The 19694-nt window shown below is 47.6% G+C and overlaps 8 protein-coding genes across 8 annotated transcripts; 3 read left to right on the top strand and 5 right to left on the bottom strand.

The window, feature by feature from the left end:
• Positions 1 to 321: 321 nt before the first annotated feature.
• N7455_003537 (uncharacterized protein) lies at positions 322 to 1671 on the top strand (the record flags this gene model as incomplete). The annotated part of the gene is given in 3 exon segments (XM_065604510.1): positions 322 to 505; positions 519 to 1051; positions 1069 to 1671. 3 exon segments carry the CDS (start codon positions 322 to 324, stop codon positions 1669 to 1671), a joined length of 1320 nt encoding a protein of 439 aa, XP_065463001.1.
• A 648-nt stretch (positions 1672 to 2319) lies between these two features.
• On the bottom strand, positions 2320 to 4368 carry N7455_003536 (uncharacterized protein; the record flags this gene model as incomplete). Its single annotated transcript, XM_040959980.1, has 1 exon — positions 2320 to 4368. The coding sequence occupies one exon, from the start codon at positions 4366 to 4368 to the stop codon at positions 2320 to 2322; it is 2049 nt and encodes a 682-aa protein (XP_040809576.1).
• Positions 4369 to 6433: 2065 nt separating this feature from the next.
• Positions 6434 to 8061, bottom strand: N7455_003535 (alpha/beta hydrolase; the record flags this gene model as incomplete). Its single annotated transcript, XM_040960022.1, has 2 exons — positions 6434 to 7697; positions 7775 to 8061. The coding sequence occupies 2 exons, from the start codon at positions 8059 to 8061 to the stop codon at positions 6434 to 6436; spliced, it is 1551 nt and encodes a 516-aa protein (XP_040809555.1).
• A 506-nt stretch (positions 8062 to 8567) lies between these two features.
• N7455_003534 (cation:proton antiporter) lies at positions 8568 to 10461 on the bottom strand (the record flags this gene model as incomplete). The annotated part of the gene is made up of 7 exons (XM_040959988.2): positions 8568 to 9011; positions 9066 to 9597; positions 9663 to 9783; positions 9843 to 9893; positions 9944 to 10069; positions 10155 to 10361; positions 10425 to 10461. 7 exons carry the CDS (start codon positions 10459 to 10461, stop codon positions 8568 to 8570), a joined length of 1518 nt encoding a protein of 505 aa, XP_040809550.1.
• Positions 10462 to 10797: 336 nt separating this feature from the next.
• On the bottom strand, positions 10798 to 11307 carry N7455_003533 (uncharacterized protein; the record flags this gene model as incomplete). Its single annotated transcript, XM_065604509.1, has 1 exon — positions 10798 to 11307. One exon carries the CDS (start codon positions 11305 to 11307, stop codon positions 10798 to 10800), a length of 510 nt encoding a protein of 169 aa, XP_065463000.1.
• A 2456-nt stretch (positions 11308 to 13763) lies between these two features.
• On the top strand, positions 13764 to 14978 carry N7455_003532 (uncharacterized protein; the record flags this gene model as incomplete). The annotated part of the gene is made up of 1 exon (XM_040961301.1): positions 13764 to 14978. The coding sequence occupies one exon, from the start codon at positions 13764 to 13766 to the stop codon at positions 14976 to 14978; it is 1215 nt and encodes a 404-aa protein (XP_040808252.1).
• A 263-nt stretch (positions 14979 to 15241) lies between these two features.
• Positions 15242 to 17497, bottom strand: N7455_003531 (pseudouridine synthase PUS7; the record flags this gene model as incomplete). Its single annotated transcript, XM_040961275.1, has 2 exons — positions 15242 to 17237; positions 17289 to 17497. The coding sequence occupies 2 exons, from the start codon at positions 17495 to 17497 to the stop codon at positions 15242 to 15244; spliced, it is 2205 nt and encodes a 734-aa protein (XP_040808258.1).
• Positions 17498 to 18916: 1419 nt separating this feature from the next.
• Positions 18917 to 19202, top strand: N7455_003530 (uncharacterized protein; the record flags this gene model as incomplete). The annotated part of the gene is made up of 2 exons (XM_040961260.1): positions 18917 to 18980; positions 19048 to 19202. 2 exons carry the CDS (start codon positions 18917 to 18919, stop codon positions 19200 to 19202), a joined length of 219 nt encoding a protein of 72 aa, XP_040808265.1.
• Between the last annotated feature and the right edge of the window lie 492 nt (positions 19203 to 19694).

The following is a 19694-nucleotide window of genomic DNA, read 5'->3' as shown; positions in this document are numbered from 1 at the left end:
ATTGTATGCTCGATCTGAATATTTGAAACAGAAGTTTGGAAAATCTGAGACTTGTACGTACGGAGAAAGAAGATGAGAAATAAGACAAGGAAGAAAAGAAGGAAAAGATGAAATATATAGCGAGTTTTCTTGAACGTTCGCCCTTATAAGACTTACGACCTCCAATGCCTTTGACCTAATTCTCAGAATGTAATTAGGTACACAGATCCAAAATTAATATACAGCCTTGGAGATCAAAGGCGCCGAGTCTTGAATTCTTTTATTGGTTGCTGCTGTCTGAGAACCGAGGGGCCGATTCGGGCATCAGAGAATATTTCCAAAATGGTGCGGCCACTCACCCAACTTATAATCGCCCTGGGCGCGATGTCAGCTTGTACTCAAGCTACTGTAACCAAGTTGAATACAGCGACCGTATTGGTTAACACCAGCATAAAATTCCAAGAATTGGATGGGTTCGGTGTGTCGCAGGCTTTCCAACGTGCCTTGGATATATACGGCAAGCAAGGTCTCTCCAAAAGAAATACCGAGCTGGTGCTCGACCTTCTCTTCAGCATTGAAAAGGGCGCCGGCTTCTCGATATTACGCAATGGGATTGGCTCAAGCAACAGCTACCAGCAACTTTATGAATTCCATCGAGCCTTTCACTCCTGGCTCACCCAACGCCAGCCATCATTATGTTTGGGATCGCAATGATAGTGGTCAATTTCCATTGGCCCAGTATGCATATGACCGGGGTCTTATGAAGTTGTATGGCAATGCCTGGTCCGCACCGGGGTATATGAAAACGAACGGTGATGAGAACAACGGCGGGCTTCTATGTGGAGTCACCAACGCCTCCTGTGAGTCTGGCAACTGGATGCAGCCGTATTCCAACTATCTCGTTCAATGGGCGCACTTCTACAAGCAGTCTGGTGTGAAGGTGACCAATCTTGGGTTTTTGAATGAGCCCAAGTTCGCTGCCTCTTATGCCGGCATGTTGTCCGATGGCGCTCAGGCTGCAGAATTCATCCGGGTACTGGCAGCGACAATCTCGCCATCAACTGTTGTGATGGTATTGGCTGGAAAGAGCAAGAGGCGATGACGGCTGGCCTGCAAGCTGGGCCCGACCCGGCGGAAGCATACCTGGATGTTGTCTCCGGGCATGGGTACAACTCGGTCCCAGATTTCCCGCTCACAACGATGAAGAGAACATGGGTGACAGAGTGGGCGGGCTTATCCGGTGGCTTCACCCCTTACACATTCTTCGCGAATGGTGGGTCTGGGGAGGGGATGACCTGGGCACGGAATATTCAAGTTGCACTGGTGGACGCGAATGTCAGCGCGGTTTTCTATTGGATTGGAGGGGAGAACTCAACCACGGATAGTGGTCTTATCAATATGATTGGGGATGAAGTTATTCCCAGCAAACGCTTCTGGGCTTTCGCTCAGTTTAGTCGCTTGGCGCGACCTGGAGCCCGTCGAGTCGAGGCTAGCAGTTCGAGCTCTTTGTTATATGTCAGCTCATTCTTAAACAGTGATGGAAGCGTTGCGACTCAAGCAATGAACAACACGACCCAGGCATTTGAAGTTACTTTCAAAGTACATGCAGCTGGGCACATTCATACTGCTCAGCCTTGGGTGAGCAAAAATGTGTTGGTCGGGATCACGTTATGGTATTTTGACCCTTGCTGACCTTTTTCTGGTCGGAATATGCCCCCCGATTGGGAACTACATTCAGCACGTCTTTCATCTATTACAGGGTGTATTATATCTATTTTTACTACCTTTATACTATATTCAAAAGACCTAAATTACGTTACTTTCAATTAGAAACCAAAGAAAATGATTAAATTGATATATTTTTAGTATTATCTTTTTGTACAGAATTCAGAGATATATATCTACAACCTTGAAAGTATCATTTCATACATACTCAGACTCAGGGGCTTGCTTCTTACCTAGGTAGAAAGCTCCTCTTCTGTAGACCCTCCCTCTCCCAAACGGGCTCTAGTGGTAATTTACCGTGGACCTAGGTACCACTGACAGACATCGGGATTATTGCAACACCGAGGTTTCTTTCCAAGGCTTAGATACGATCTACCCATCAAGGGCGCCTACCTAGTACATGGGCTGAATATCGATCGGCAGATCGCTCTCAGCTGCGCTTAGCTTTTTACGTCAGAATTGTCGATGTGGAATAAGTCGTAACATTGCCCGAACCTTGGAAGTAACGATATAAAAATTAATTGCTCCCAAATCCAAATTCTTATCTAAATCCATACACTCGTCAACAGGAAGGCCTTCACCATCACCACACATTAAAATTAGATAGTTGGGCATCTATTCCGGGACAATCCGAACGTTCTCTGAGTGACTGGGAACACCGTCCTTCAGGACGAAGAGCATGTAGTACCCAGGCTGGGCAATACCGGCCTGTGCTGGCAGCTGGAAGGTGTACTTGTTGTCTCCAGTCTTGGTCAACTTAACACTGACACGGCGCTGGTCAGTGTTGACAGTGTGAGTGGCCGAGCCGTAGCGGATGAGTGAAGCAGTCTGATCGACATCACCGGCAGTGGTAACTTCGATGGTCTGACCAGCCTTACCCTCAACAGGAGAAACGCTCTGGATGGCGGGACGGTTGGTCTTCACGCTTCCGTCACTGTTCAAGAGGTATGGGGGAATGTAGATTTGACCGTCAAAGTGGTTGGCAGCGCAGTCTCCGCAAAGACCACCGCCAGCAGTGAAGACAGTACCATCACGAAGCAACAGGGACAGACTGTGGTAAACACGGGCAACGGTGTTCTTCTCTTGCTCGATCCACTTGCCACCGTTTTGGTCGGGGATGAAACGCTCCGAAACGTACACTGAGCCTTCTTCATTGAAGGGAAGACCCTTCTTTTGGCCACCGTTGACAAACACACTGCCATCGGGCAAGACCACAGAAGAGTGGAAAGTACGTGCGTAAGACATTTGGTTCTGTGTCTTTTGAACAGATGCATTCTCGCCAGGCTCGCCGATGGAAATAACAGCAGCGTAGTTTGTCGCAGGCTCGTCTTCGTAATAGATGGAGCCACCGAAGGCGAGAATCTTGCCGCTATCGTACATGACCGCGTTTCCGCACATAGCATCTTGATCGCCAGTGCGATCTCCAGCTGGAGAGACATCACCATTGCCAGATGTGTAGTACCAGTTCATAGCCTTGCTGGGGCCAGCCTGGAAGACAGTGCCATTTTTCCAAGAGAACAGCCAGCCGTGATTGTCTTGTCGGTAACTGCGCCTGTCGGCCGTCAGCATGGGCCCGACCCTGGCATCTGGAATCTCAATCCACTTGTTCTGGATAGTATCGTAGAGCTCGCCATCCTTGCCTTGGGCGGCAGCATCACGCCGACTCAGAGACGCGCCGTCGCCACCAACTCCGCCACTGAATGAGCCACCAATGACGAAGATACGTCCATCTGATAAGGTTGAAGTTGCCTGGTATCCACGTTCAATATTCATGAGAGCTCCTTTGAACCATGCGTCAGCGGTGGCGTTGAAAATACTGGTTCGACGCTCGTCGGTGCCGCCGGTGACAACGAACTTTCCGTCCACATCGATAGAGATACCAGGACAGAACATATCATGTCGAGTCTTTGTCAGAAGAAGCTGAGAAACAGAGCGGCTGTCCGGGTGCCAAGTAGCTGTCTGCGTTTCACCGCCTGCGCTCTCGGTGAACTGGTCATATCCCCACGAGGACCAAGTCACGACTGCACCGGTGATGGGATCAACCGCTGCGGAAACGGGAACCAGTGGAAGGTCGATAGTAGTACCCCAGGCACCCAGAGACGGGTTGGGTGCAATGAAGTCGGTTGCATAGATCTCCAGATCGGCAATGGAAATGCTGGCTTCCCCAGAAGCAGAAAGTCGGACCCAGCTTGCCTTTTTAGGCTGGAAAGCAGAGAGCTTCTGGGCCTGATCGGGGTACCAGGTACCATACGCAACCTCATCCCAGTTGTTACCATCAGTACTGACAAATATCTGATGGTTCTCGATGGCATTGCCAGATACGTCCTGCCTTGGGACCATGGTCAGACCGTTAACGGCATGTTCTCCGCCCAGATTGACCGTAATGCTTTGGGACTGGCCAGCCGAGCTGGTCCAGATAGTGTCGGTCGAGTTGTCGGCTATGTTCCCGCATTCGCCGACAGAGGAGGAGCATGTAATCTGCCATTTCGAGCGGTCGATGGTGTTACCCTGCGGCAGAGGCTGCGATACAGTAGCAACGTCTCGGCCACCAATGCGGGCAGTGTCAGGTGTACTACCCTTCTGCCACAGATGCCCGAGGCGGTCATAGTCGCTCGCGCAAGCTGTTCCCAGCAGGAGCGCCCCTGCAGAAAATGCGTATCTCATGACTGATTGCCGCGCGCTTTGATGGCGAAATGCAGGGATTCAAACAGAAGGCTGCAGTCCTCGATCCTTTTAAGATGACCATTTTCATGTTATCATGCATCTTGTAGTCCAGTAACATTGCTGTCTCAGCATGCCATCCTTGGAGGGGGAAATGTGTGAAACATGTAAAGCCGTGTAACACATATCAATCATTCTTTTTACATCCCTGCAGTAAGGTGCAGAATGTTGTTAAAATGCCGTCTCACATGTACTGTAACCTTTCGGCAAGGAGCGCCAAAGATACTCTGCATCATGCATACACCAACTCTTGCTTCGATACGAGCAGGAATATGTCCAGTGTTGATCAAAGCATTGATCCTCATCATAGTGGAAATATTGGGAGTACTAGCGTGCTTGCTTTGTCCATCCTCTTGAGGCATGCTAAATGGTAAGCGGAATGTGAACTGGGTCCAACCCCTGAAAGCCCCGACGGATTAAACCTTAACGGGCCGCACCCGAGCCAATGATGCGGCCCTCCAGTCCACATGACCTTATACCTTGTTCATCCCCTTTTACTGCTTTAGAAGGACAGCGAGAAGCTGTCTGAGGCATACATCTTACATCACTCAAGCACAACTGCAACACGAATTTCAACCATGTTACGTGCCAGATCGATCAATGAAGAAAGAGTGCATTCCAACGAGAATAACAAAGCTAGTAAGGAGAGAGAGAAAGAGAGAAAGCTGGCAGAGCATGGGGTTTAAATAGTAGAGCGCTCCCCCATGCTAGCAAACAATCAAAACAATCAAACATCCCTCTTTCCTAATTAGGCTTAGTAGCAATCTGTAGAACAAAGGAAAGAAAGCAAACGAATGTGATGTGCAAACAAGCAAGCATGTGACAAAGGAAATAATGTAAGCGAGCGTAATGCATACAGAGTATGCAGATCGTGACAAGGCCTATCTACATTGTAGGGCCCATTTCCCGCTTATTTAAGGCCCGTGGGCAATGCCCACCCCGTCCATGGGCGATATCGCAGTCTAGTGATACATAGTCCGGGGTTCCCCTGGATCCCGCTTCTCCCTAACAAGAATTAGACTTATCATACCTAAGGCAATACGATCTGTTCCTCTCTCCTACCATCGTATCTTACCCGGTTGACAGGCCGTACACCTGAAAATAGTATACCTTTACAATAACATGATGTTATACGCTCAGGAAAGCCTTTAGCTTATGCGCTCATTGGCGAGAGAAGTGGTTCATCATCATCACCTGCTGAACACTGATTCCTCCAGTTGGCTTGATACATGGAAGGGTTCTAATTCTTCAAGGAAATCCATCCAATCGCCCTCGCGCTGGTAGTAGTCTAAAGCCCGATTAGGTGATCGCCGGGCTGGTAAGCGAAGTATTCCGAGCGGTATTCCCAGGAATATAGGCTAAAATGGGAAAATAATAGGTCGATTGAATAGCCCCACTGTGAGGTGTTTTTACTTGGATAGAATTCTTGGAGAGGAAGCTATGAAGAGAATCGAATACAATGTATTGATACAATGGTGTTGACTGACTCGAGAGAGGAGAGAGGGGAGAGAATCTATCTACTAGTCTCACTGGAAGTCCTGGGTCCCGGAGTGTCACATGACAGCTCACATGCTAGTCGGTGCTAGAACGAACGGTCGCGTTTATTGCGCCAGTCCTTTTTTGATAGGCGATCTAAATATGAAGGGTTTCAGGTGATGGGATTAGCGTGTCGCATTTTATTGATGTTGCTTACTCAGCCCACTCATCCCTACACTCAGTGAGTACTCAGTGAGCAAATCATAGTGCCCAGATGATCATCAGTGAGCGGATCAGGGTGTTCAGGGGATGATCAGGTGATGCTCAGTGAGCAGATCACGTTGGTTATGTAATGGCTCGTGATCAAGTCAGGGGACGCACGAACGTGCTCAGTTTTACTCAGTGATCAAAAAGCGGCAAGAGGTGAGCACTAAAACGGAAAGGGAAGGTCTCGAGTGCCAGGCATTATCCGGTACATATGTACATAGTTGAAAATGACAAATCGGGATCTAGATTAATTAACAAACCCTCTTTAATCAAGACTTTCTTGGAGAAATCGTCGGGTAAGATCGTTCTCAATCCATTGCTCAATTCGCCCAACGCTATCTCCGACAAGGTGGTCGTAGTTTGCACCCTGTGGGATAAACATGGACTGATGTGCCACGACTTCGTCCATGTCCTCCATCAATATCGGCTCCCAGTGGGAGTTATTGTTGTGTCTCCAATGATGTGACGGCAAGAGGATGAATTTGCGAAGGTTTTGTTTATTAGGGTCTGAGGAGTCTGTGGTTGTGACGGAGCCATTCTCGGTTGAGAGTGAAATGATTCCTGAGAGGGACTGGTTCTCTATTCGGTCGATTGAGGTCGAGGTAGATAGTGCGGTACCTGCATGGTCCACTAGCAGATTATCCTTGTAATCGTTGGCATTTTTGGTTGCCAGGGAAGAACGAGAAACTGCAGACTTCAAGGGCTTGCGTTTGATTGTCATGTTGCTCACGGAAGTGGTTATTTCAGTTTCTTCAGAACCACTTGACGTATCTGAGTATTCGGGCGAGTGGATTTTCGTTGCGTCTTCATCCAGATCGATTTCGACCTTTCTTGTAGACTCTTCGTTTTTCTTCATAGACTTTTTGGCCTTCTTTTCAGCTTTCTTCTCGGCTTTCCTTTCAGCCCTTTCAGCTTTCCTTTCAGTCTTTTTGGCTTGCCTTTCCGCTTTCGTCTTGCCGTTTCGCGATTTGCGACCAGTACTCGCGGTATAGTAATTGACAAATCGTACTCTCCAGGGGCTGGACTCAGCACCTTCCAACTCCATCAAGTGCCGATACCGGTGACGAAGTTCAGAATAATTATTGACACAACCAGCAAATGTCAAGGGTGATACTATGCGTTCGAAGATAGATCGGGAGAGATTGTCGGTGTTTTTGTTGACAAAATGCATAATGCCATCGAGGAGGCCACGATCAACCAGACGGACATCGTTCATAAATGGTGGGTCAAAGTTGGGGTTGAAAGGGGCGGGGGCGGGTTTGAAGGCTGCCTCCAAGACCAGAGATTCTTGTTCTGTCGCATGATTCTCCTCATCTGCCGGGTCTCTCTTAGGTAATAAGCCCATGGTTCCCGTTGCTACTACACGGGGATGAATTCCCAGAAAGGGGACATCGAATCCCACTACTCCCAAAATTCGATGCTTTACTCGCCCGTCTTGTTGTAAGCGAGCGACATCTGCAGCTAGAATTCCGCCGAGACTATGTCCCAGCAAGATAACATCCAAGTCATCTGCCTCATGTGGCAATAGCCTACAAGTATCTCCATTAGCATATGTACCTAGTTAACAATCTAGGAAAAACGGGCTTTCTGTGGCGCGATCACATACCAGGCACTGAATTGATCCACGGCTGTTTGTATCTCGCCTTGAGACTTGTATCTGGGATACATGCGGGTGTACACCACGTGTGACTCGGCCAACGAGCCCGTTAACAAATCATGAATATGTAGTGGAAGGTCATGGAAGCTGGCTTCTGATCCCATGAAGCCATGGATATAAATCAGTAGTAGCCTGCGCTTTTCTGTTGTCTGATATCCTTCGGGCCGAGGCAGCGACAGGGTGGAATGAGAGCCATCGGCGCAAGTACGAATATTCCCTTCCATCTCCATCTCCATCGCCAAAATAAGCCCAAGAAAGATGCTGAGATAGGAAAATGAACAACAGAATTCCCTTCTTGGGTACTCGCCAAGGTTCCAAGGTTGGATTGCGGGGGGGCTTGAATTGCCACCGAAGCTTACTAAGTCAAGGGGTAAGGGCTGGAGGGGTTGCCCCGGGGGAAGATCATATCCACATGGAATAGCCTTGGAGAGAGTGGAAAGATTGAATAGTAGTAGAATAATTATTTAAAGTCCTTGATGTCTTTCCTCATTTTTAGGGCATTAAAATCTCTGTTTGATGGTGTTATTATTTGGTCGACCCGCAAGGGCCCGTACTCGTATTCATATTATTTTGCCTAAGCTACATCGATGCATCCATGGATTGTGGAAACAAGCTTAATTTCCACTTTGATATCTGTCTATGTACTCCGTACGCAGTGTATAACTGCATTTATCAACTCTTGTGCATCCACATTCTATGTACATCCATATCCTTCCTAACATGAGATATTCGCATAAAAAGTCTATACAGCTCCGTGCCCAAGATCATGACTCGGGATAGCCAGAGGACTATCCTGCACTCCCCATTCACCCTCTTCGATCTCTTGCGCGTAGAATCGAACCAGGAGCCCAACGGTAACCGGACCAATGATGGTATTCAGAAGGATCGCCCAGACGCCAGTGATAAAACCTTCATCACTAACGTATGGAGTTTCGTTGTGGCCGATTTCGATTATCAAAAGCCCAATCTCACCGCGTGCTACCATGGCAGATCCTAAAAGTGTTGCGGCGAGCCAGGCCCGCTTCCACTTCTTCCCATTCTCCTGGTCGCTTTGTTCTTCGTCGCTTGTGGTGTTGTTCTCGTCTTTTGGTATTCCCTGTCTTTTCCGGGCTTCATCTGACTCTTTTTTGTAAGATTTACTCCCGCGAACGAGTTGCCATATAGGGATCCAGATTCCAACGATGCACTATGTAGATATGTTAGATCAATTGCCGAGGGACGACTTCGGGTATCTGCATACCTTTGCAAACGCCATCAAGAGGGTATAAACCACCCCTCTCCAAATTCGTTTCCCGGTCCACAGCTTCAAGAACGGAATCGCGAATCCGATACTTGCGAAGAACAAAGGTTCCATCAAATACTGCTGAGGTCCTAACAGATATTTCTCAAAGGTGTGAACGAAAGTGGGACTTTTATCCGCCTCGCGCTCGCCTTCCTCGCGGCTCATGACAACAAATGGTCCTTCGGGGTGCTTGCTCGGTATGTATGTGAGAAATACACCCGCCAGAAAGGCACCAAATAAGACGGATGTACCAGTAAAGCCAGCGATGGCAATAAATGCCGAAAGAACAAGGGTCATGAGGATGATGTTCGAGATATGGTCGAATCGCGCAAAGCGGTATTCAATGAACTTTCGGAAAAAGGGTGCAAACACCCATTTGGTGACGATAGGTGTTACGATGGCCATGCCTATCGATGCTACTATGGGACGCCCAATGAGCCAGCCCAGATTGACACCGTCTCCTGAAAGTTTGCCCAAGTCGCCAATCACACTATGCAGCCATCAGCTTGATGAATCGATCACACACCTGGCTCCGATTTCAAATAAGTAACACACCTCAACATAACAAGTCCTACAACATCATCGATGACAGCAGCGCTCACCAGAACTGACCCTACTCGAGTCTCGGCGAGATTGACCGAGCCAGACGCAGAGCTGATCACAGCAAAGGTGGTCCCTAATATCTATTAGCGATTGAAACGCAATCAACCCAGAATTGCCGAGGAAATAGTTTACCTAGTGAAGTAGCGGAAAGAGAGGCGCCAATGATAAAGGTCTCAACCGCACCTGGTCCACGTTAGCTTTTGACTATAGGAATTGGGCCAGGAAAAACCAACCATATCCAAAACCAAGATAGAGCAAAAGGTATGATAGACCAATAGGAAATAAAACACCCGTTGCGGCGCCCACCATACTCAAAGTGAAGTTCTGCTTAAGCAGATCTACACGAGTGCCAAGACCGCCTAGAATGGATGACATCAGTATCCAAGGAAGCCAAGGACCTCGGTAGAGCAGCCAAGACGAAAACGGTTTTTTTTTCCCACTTACCTTCGAAGATGATCAAAATTAAACCGACATATCCTAGAGTGACAAAAGTCTCTTGCCAGTTATGTTCAAGGATATTGGCCAACGGTACGCCGTAGATGATGCCGACGGCGATTTGACCTATAATTCCGGCCTGGATTACCTTGGCGGAGACCCATCTTGCAAGGGAAAGGAAAAAGAAGAAAGAAACGATGATAAGGATGTCGACAGCTAGGATAATTGATCAGTGAGGAAATGAGCAGAGATCAATTGGGGATATGCTTGGGTACATACTTCCAGGTTCGTGATATGGGAGGAAACCATTGGCCATGCTCAAGGGTTTGTCTTTAAACTTGTAAAGATTAGAAGAACAAGATTGAAGAATGAAAGAATAGAATTACCAGCACTAAATCAAGTGCAAAGAGCCGTGATCTTCAGAGTCTGGGCAGTCTGGGCATGATCTGGGCATGCTCGGAGTGGATTGGATTACCAGCTTCGGTGCTCCACGGGTACAACCACTTGTTACAATCGTAATAGTTACCTCATACACTACTAACCGGGTCGTCGAACTGCGGCCACCGCCTTCGCGGTGTCCGGGTTCCCGGGTCTAATTGCATCCCGGGTCTAATTGCATTTTTGTCCACCAACACCAACTAATTCATTGAATTTAAATAGCATCACCTTCTAAATCAACACAATAAAGATCATCTATCCATTCCCGGGCCATTTCTGCACCATCATCATCCTCAATATCACCCGGGTTTTCAATGTCGCCGTCGTCAATCGCTTTCAAAATAGCTGCTTCCCGCCAGGCTTTCTTAGATCTGTTGAATATCTGTAGTCTTTCTCGGTCGGCACGGTCGGAGATGTGTTTTTTGCAGTCCTTTACTAAACGAGGGCCTAGTTCAGGCAGCCTACGCTTTGTTTTAGCAGTATTGGACTGCTTTTTCCGTCGTAAAATGCGAACATTGTCCTCCGCGAATTGAGCACCAACCTCGGCAAGAGCGAGTCCACCTTCTAAAATGCGAGAAAGACTATCCCGTACCTTCGGAGAAATTGTAGCATCGTTTTGTATATGCTTCACGACCTTACTACTCGCTTTTCGGAGCTTTTGAACGGTCGTAGGTGGTGAATTTGGTAGTGAACTTGATGGTGGGGGTGGTGTCGTTCCAGACATAATATCATGAACTATAAACCCCGGCATTTCGGGAAGATCATTGTCTGTCAACTTCAATTTTTCAAGACCTTTGTCTGAATTGATAGGCCAAATTCCAGTTTCTCGGAACCCGTGTCGAATTGTCCGCTCGGTTAATGATCGTGTACGTATATCATGAATACCCGCGAAGAAATTGGCTTTGTGTTTCGTATCACCACCCCAAAAAGCAGTCTCGTTGTTATATTGTTTATAGTAATGCTTTAAGACCGAGAAAGGTGTATCATCGAGAGGTTGGCAACCATGTGTTGTATGTGGAATAAAGCAGTAAGGAATAATGCGTTTTGTCCAACAAAATTCAATGAAATCATAGGTCAAATGTGAACCATGATTATCCATTAAAAGAAGACGATATTCCCCCTTTTTAATACGCAATGATGTAAATTCATCGAATACCTGGAGCCATGCAAAACTAATGATTTCATCAGTCCAGCCATTTGGGGTTGGACAAATTGTGTAGTTGTCTGGTAAATTGGTGTCGATAAACCAACTTTCCATATGGAATTGTCCCTTCACTAAAAACCATGGCGGCATAACCCAACCCGTAGCTGAGACACATTCAATACCGGTAAGCGATTCGGCTTGACCACCGGTACTATTGTATGAATTGCCTCGGGCTGAAACAACCTTTTGAGCCTTCCCTTCGCCAATTCGAAACCCGGTTTCGTCGAAATTATATAGATTTCTCGGGCTAATATTGTAGCTTTTGAGCGTAATTTGCAGACGATCGTACCAAGTGACAATATAGCCAGGTTCTGCAGCCTGAAACCGTACTTTCTCTATTGGTTTTTGGGTAAGGTGCTCAAAGCGTGGTGGTAGACGAGCGATAAAGTCGTAAGCCCAGTTTTTACCGAGTGTCCGAGAGGGGTTATGACGCCGGATAATTTGTAGCGCAGCACATTGAATTTGAGCAGCAGATGGTGGAGAATAAGCCTGATCTAAGGTATCGATCCATAGAATTAATGCCTTTTCTTGCTCGGTTTCCAATGCTTTGTTGGGTGAGGTACGGTCGTTTCGAGACTTCCGACCTTTAAGCCGTCCTCTTAATATGCCGTAGCTAATACCGAATTCCTCAGCGATGGCCTTGATGTTTGGCTTCGTTTTAGCATAGCAAGCTATTAAGGCATTGGTAATACGATCTTCCAAATCTGGAGACATAATATGAAGAATTGAGGGTGTAGTGAATTTTTAAAAATAGGTGGTTGGGAAAAAATGCAATTAGACCCGGGATGCAATTAGACCCGGGAACCCGGACACCGCGAAGGCGGTGGCCGCAGTTCGACGACCCGGTTATTTTATAAGTTGTTGGCTATTAAGGCTTTTTAAACGCTATATAACAATTCTAGCATTATCATGGTACTAAAAATAAGAATAGTCGGCGACTTATGCGGCCTTGTGTATAATCAAGGAACATGGATCGAAACATCATAGCTTAAAATTTATTATTCTATGCGCCCTACGTTTCATTTAATGTTAGTAGAATGTGTATTGTCACAATCCATGGCGTTGGTGTGTTGATCAGTGCATCGAATTCTAGCAGTATCTATCGTGTTATAGTCGTTACAGTTTGATGATTGAGCCATGTCCCACTCGTTGACATAAATTTATGTAGATCATATTATAATATTATACAGCACCAAAAGTAGAAAATGACAGCTATCCTTTCGATTTTACACGAATCCTTGTCAAATATGGCCATTTACTATTGGCTCCTTTTACACTCCGGTCAGGCTGTCAGCATCGGCGTCAAAGCAGAACAATCCAATAATAAAATCCCCCACAGAATGTAAGTCTGACAGCCTACGAACTCCCCCAAGGAACTAAACAGAAAGTAGTTAGGGCTCGTGTTGATCCTACGTGGCCCCATATTAGCCCCATATTAGCGCCAACGTCGTAAAAATAGCCTGAGCATCTCCGACCCTCATGGATTTGAAGTTTCAATATTTTGTCTTCATAATTATTTGTGGGATTGGGATTTTCTTTGACATGCATATTGGGTAAATGTGTCAGTTCAAAGGGACCATACTAATATGAACTTTTTTTCATTGACGCCGAGTCTAGTGCTGCATGTCGAAGCGCTTCTTTGTTAGAGCGTCTCATCTTGAGGGCAGTGCTTCAACCCCCACCCGGGGGCTGTTGGATGTGCTGCAGTCCGAACATTTTCTGCGATGTCCATTTTTATTCTCTCAAAGTTTTGGAATTTCACATTTCTTGTTACTTTTCAACTTCTCTACTCTCGAACCTGGGCATATATTTAACTATTTTGTACAAAGACATCGGGGAGTTACCTAAAGCGGTTATTGAATGAGAGAGTGCTAGCACCAGGGTCTTTTATATTATCTTTCGTGGCGGTTCTTTGTCTTCGCTTTGGAGCCTTCACATAAGACAAAAGTGCCCCAAGAATCCATTTTCAACCCACCATGCCTGCTATGGGGAGACTCTTGGGATTCTTGCCATTTGCAATGTTGGGCACTGGACTGGAAAATGCAGATACCCCGGATTCAACTCCAACCTCGGTGGCATCAACAGCCCAGGAGGTGATGCACACGACGGCACCTGACGGAAAAAACAACAATCTTGCAGAAATATCAGGCTGGGTAGATCCAGCAACGACAGCGACAGGTATCCATCCTGAAACGGTTCCATGGCCCTCAGTCAGCGAGTTGACCACAAACCCAGCACCAAGTCAGAGTCCAGTAGATGCAGCAAGCTCACATTATCCATCACTATCATCAACAGCAACACCCTGGACCACACCGTCAATTTCAAACTCATCCTCTATCACATCCACCCAAACAACAATAACATCAACAACCACAATCTCAGCCTCAACCTCAGAAACAACCTCGGCAATCAGCGACTCAACCGCTTTCTCCGGCGGCCCATCAAAAACAACCAAAATCGCCATAGCAGTCCCAGTCTCAGTAGTCGGCCTAGCTCTAATCCTAGCGCTACTATTCTTCCTCTCCCGCCGACGACGCCGCGAACAGGAACGCAATGTGTTACCACCACCCTACGATATAGCAACAGGTCATCGAAGCGCGGTATCAACGCAAGAGCTAATGATATCACCGAAATCCTCAACCCCAGAACCAAGACGTTCCATCTCCACCCCAGCAATGTCCTCAGCGGCGACTTCTATGCCCTTGCCCATCCCTCGGATCCCGGTTATCAGCATCTCACCCTCGACGGAAAGTCGGGGTCGAACGCCTAGTCCCAACCCCAGTCCTGGCTCGGGCTCTGTGCACCGTATGTCTATGGCTCGTGGACCTGGTGACTCTGACGCGGAGATTGGGGTTGCGGTTGCTGTTCCGATGGATCAGAGGCGGAGTGCTACGGAGCAGGATTTTAGGGACCGGGTTGCGTCTGTTACGTCGTCGAGGGGGCCGTCACGGTTGGCTAGGATGCCGTTTGAGGATTTTTCGGATGATGAGGTTGGTATTGGGATTGCTGTTGGTGGGTCGGATGATGATGATGATGGTGATGATGATGATGATGATGATGATGCTGTTTCTGATGTGTCGGATTTGGATGGGCGGAGGAGGGAGAGGGACTTTGATGAGGTTTCTGTGGTGTCGTCGTTCGATGAGGTGTCACCGATAGGTGAACAGGAGAGGCGGTTTCGGGGAGTTTGAGGGTGTCAGTAAGGTGATATGATATAATGAAGCGAAGCTCGGTCTAGAGCTTCTTTGATGTAGTTTTCTTTTGGTTTACTGGTGTTTTGGGTGAGTCCAGTGAGGGGTTCATTGTAATACATAGGCTACAAGTTGGGTATTTCAGACTATGTACTTGAATATGACTGAAGTGATATCCTAACCACAGTACTAGTCATAGTATTGGAAACTTCGAGGTCATGTGCAGTGTGAAAATGGACTGTTGGCGCTAATCATTATTCCGATCATCTTCCACCACCGTAGTCAGCCTTGTGGGCTGCGGCCTTTCCGTGCGTCAATTCCCGAAGAGCCATGGTGGCGTACTGGCTTGATCCCAACTGGAATTTCAGAACAATGGCCAGCTTATCAGCCGCGGTCTCATCGGACATAGTGGCATCAGCATTCTCATCCTCGGACTTCAGCTTTTGCAACTCTGTCTTAACGAACTGCTCATCATCCTTGGAATAAAGCTTCACGTCGAAAGAGTAGTTGTTTCCCACCATGCGGCTGAAAACCTTGCGGTATCCGCCGCTGAGACTGATGTCCTTCCACTTGCGGCGCATGTTGGACGGGTCAAGGCCACCACCCTGCTCGCTTTCCATGAAGCGACGATAGAATTCCTTCATTTCGTTTTCGGGGTAGATAATGTCATATCCAGGCTGGGGAAGCACCAGGTCAAAGATGGTGTATTTGTCGCTGGCTGCCTCTTCGGCTGTCAGAGCACGTGCCCGCATGAACATGTCGTCGGCCGCAACGGCACTGTCCTCGCCCTGAGGAACAACAATAATTTCACCGTCGGCATCGACAGTCTCGGGAGCCTCGACAACAGAAGCAGCTTCTTTGTCGCGGTGCTCTTGAATAATAACGAGATCGCCTTCCACCACTCGGTCGCCGTAGAGTCGCCAGCGTTCACTCGTAGCAAAGTTCCAGACAAGCGACTGGTATGCGTGCACGTACATCAATCGCAGGTTCCGGGGGATCGACTGCAGCGCACCCAAATAGTCCTTGCGGTTTCTTCCGAGGTGGCGGATTAGATTGTTTTCAGCAGAGAACTTGCGGGGGATCTTTTGCAGAGCCTCATTGACGTTACCGCCGGTCTGGAAGATATTAATGGCCATGGCGCGATCCTTGTCATCAGAGCTGATGTTAGCAGTAGACATTTTCCCCTCCATTGCCGCCTGAAGAGATTCAGGAGCATATTGCAGAATAGCATCGCATGCGCCCTTGAAATCTCCCTGCAGCATTTTGACACCGACAACGTCCGTTCGGGTTGCGAAGGTTCCAAATCGCTGGAGACCGTAGTAGTTGAAGTATCCGCGCTGGTAGAGGTTCTTCAAAGAGGTACCGACGACCTCGGATGCCTTGGCAATCGCAGTCTGAGGATCACTCAGGCTCACGCCGGGAATTTCAACATCGCGCAGAGTAATCACAAACTCATTGCCCTGCAAATCTCCAAGCTCCAGACCTTGCTTGCGGTACACGAAGTCTCCAATGTAAGCATTGCGAAGTTCCGAGTTCACTTCTGCAAGGCGATCAATGTGAACGCGCACAGCACAGGCACGCTGCACGGTCACACCCCGCCTATCCTTGGTTCCTGCGAATTGCAAAGACTTGGGGTTCATCCTCAATGAGCGAGCGATGTAGCCGATGACTTCCATTGTGTCCTTGTTCTCCTTGTAGATGGTGAAATGTAGGTATGGTCCGCCGAGTTCTTCCCAGTTCGTTCGGTGGCCCTGGATCCGGCCATTGGCTCGTCCTGCGGTCGCACCGCGCTTGAAACGGTTGTTCGCCGCGGTAATTGCCATGTTTCCATCTGCGTCGGTAGAAGACTCTAGCTGAGAGTTAAAAATGCGACGGATGGCCTGATGGATCTTGGTACGAAGGTCGCGATCAGACACAGCAACGGTGACGTTTCCAAATTCACTGGGTCGGCCCTTTGGCTTAGCCATGGCGATCTTGTGGAGCGCAATTATTTCAGCGGTATTCTGATCGCCAAAGTATTCCTCCAGAAGAGTTTGGTCCTCTTCCGAAACCTTGAACTCAGCGGGCTTTTCCGCATCCTTGGCCGGGGTACTCTGAGTTTGCTTCGTAGCCTGGGTTTCCACCTCCGAGGCCTTTGGCGCAGGGGTAGGCTCTGTCGTAGTAGGCTCAGACTCTTCGGGCTTTCTGGGCGTATCGAGGCTTCGGAGGTGGACAACTTCGCCGGTGGTCATGATCTCGTTAACCATGAAATCGGTGTATCTGCGCATAATTATTAGTAGAATCCTTAACTAGAGGAACAGGAGAGCTCACCTCTTTTTCAGGATACCCGAAAATCCCTCAGTGTCGTTGCTCACAAACTCCGTGATACCGACCTCGCTTTCCTTCAGAGCCTGCGCATCGGAGACTGCAGTGCTCGGAGTCTCAGTTGCGCCATTAACGGCGACAACGACTTCAGTTGAGCCAACATCTTCGGTCTTCTGACGCTTGCGCGGAGACTCCACGATATCTGGCTTCTCCATATTGGGTTATATCGTTCGTAATGGGTGGGGTTGGATGGAGAAGGTTGAACTTCAGGAACTTTTCCTGACTGATTGGGTTTAGCGCACGACAGGGCCAAGTGTGGGTCAGCCCTACTTACCGCGTTGGGACGAAACTTATACTTCACCTTCTACAACCATCATTCATCATTCACTTCATTGAATGTTTGGCGCGTTCAATAATCAATAGATCTTAATTCAGCGTTGCCTGGTTAGGTATTCCTGTTTTGACACCAAGCCTCCTGCTAGAATCATAAACACAGTTGTGTGAATACAAGCTGAGATATTCCCAATACCTGCAATGCCTCAAATTGAATTAATGTGTTACAGCAGCGGTGTAACAAATGGTCATCAATGCATAGATAGGAAGAACCCCAAGTGCCAAAGCTAACGATTCCCCAAGAGAGCAAATTACTGTGAGTCATTGTAAAATGATCGCAAGTGGACACTTCCGATGCAACTACTATCCCGAGACTTGGATTTTAATATCGTCTTCAAGTACCCATTGTCAGCATGCACAGTTCTGCTGCCCCAAATTATGTCTCAAACTATTCGGATAAGGTCTATAGTTGACAAGGCATTTAGTCAGTGACAAACGCAAATGATGAGGGTTTCCTTGAGTCCTCGAAAACTAGTTACAATAGAAGCCAATTGTTCCACAGACTCCAGTATCCCACGTTAGGTTTAATGAGAGAACTTATTTACCCAATGCCTCAAAGATCCCCCGGACGAATGCCACGCCTAAGCCGACAAGCTTACCTCAGATCCGATCGAGCTTTTTGCAAATTAACTAGACGAATTTGAAAGCAGATATGGTTTCTTAATGGGGGTCTAGATGGACTATACTTAGTAACGCAATACTAGCTCCTTGGTTGCTAAATAAAGCCGAATATAAACCAGAGATCAAGACAGTAGGAAACCTGTCAAATTTAAAGAGCCGACATATATATTGTAATCGAAGGTATCTAGCACTTCCCACAACTCTATACCTAGCATCCCTCAAATATCCAGCATGAACTTCCCATCTCCATGATGCTCGCAAAAGCACCACGCGCCAAAACCAGGACAACCACGAATTCTAAATCAGCCGTTTCGACAACGCGAATGACTGGACGCTGCTCATGCGACATACCGATGAAATCCCCTCAATCTCCGATCCGAGCTGAAAAGTCTCGCTGGTCGGTCTTGTACCCCAGAAGGAAGATGAAGCCGACCCTCGAGGTATAAATTGGAGGTATTCGCCCGCTGTTCTTGATATCAGTTCTACAGGAATCAACCATCCATCTTTACCAAGCTTCCCTGCAAAGTTATTCGGTGAGCCTCGTTACTACTTCACATCTACCATATGTCACAATTGAGCTCATCATTAACTCTTATTTCATAATAGCTCGATCTAAAACAATGAAGTCCAACTTCCTCATTGCGCTCTTCAGCTTGGCTCTGGCCGCTATTGCTGCTCCTACCGGTATGTCAACAGTCACCCCTATACGCTTTATTTTGCTGGAATATTTCTAATTGAGCGATAATGATAGGTCCCGGTGGTGCTGGCGGCGGTGGTGGTGCTGGAGGTTCCGTGGGCGGTGGCGGCGGTGGCGGCGGTTCAATTGGCGGAGGCCTCGGTGGTGGCTTTGGGGGTGGCTTCGGTGCCGGAGGCGGTGCTGGTGCTGGTGCGGGCGCGGGAATCTAAAAGGATCTCTCGAGACTGGACTAATGCGCTTGGCATTTTGTAGTCCGTTGAAGTGGTTTTTTGATAGAACAATAGGATGGTAGGATGATAGGACTAGCAATAACAATTTCATCCTACTTTATTTGCATCCAGGTTTTTGTAGAGCTTAGGTGGTTTAGGATATTCGTTTCAGATGTTTTTTTTAGATGTCTTTTTAGACATATATGAAGGCAATAAAAAGACATACTTTCTACAGACGACTTTTCTACATATATAGTTATATTTTTATGCGTAGCCCTAGGGACAATCAATCATCTAGCCATCAATAATACCCGTAAAGGGGGTTTTGTCGCATGGCACCTATGCCGCTGCGTAAGTACTCCCTCAGCGGAGTAGAAGTCTTTATAGTACAAGAAAACAAGGGAATAACGATAATAAAACTGCTAACGCTCAGCCCAAACTCCATTGTGATTCTTTTTTCTATCTTCCAGGATGTAGTGTGTGCAAGATACA

Source organism: Penicillium solitum (genome assembly GCF_028829755.1).
Source record: "Penicillium solitum strain IBT 25940 chromosome Unknown utg000001l_segment0_segment0, whole genome shotgun sequence".
NCBI classification, from domain to species: Eukaryota; Fungi; Ascomycota; class Eurotiomycetes; order Eurotiales; family Aspergillaceae; genus Penicillium; species Penicillium solitum.
Note: the sequence above shows the minus strand (reverse complement) of the source record. Positions and strands in the feature narration are given on the sequence as shown.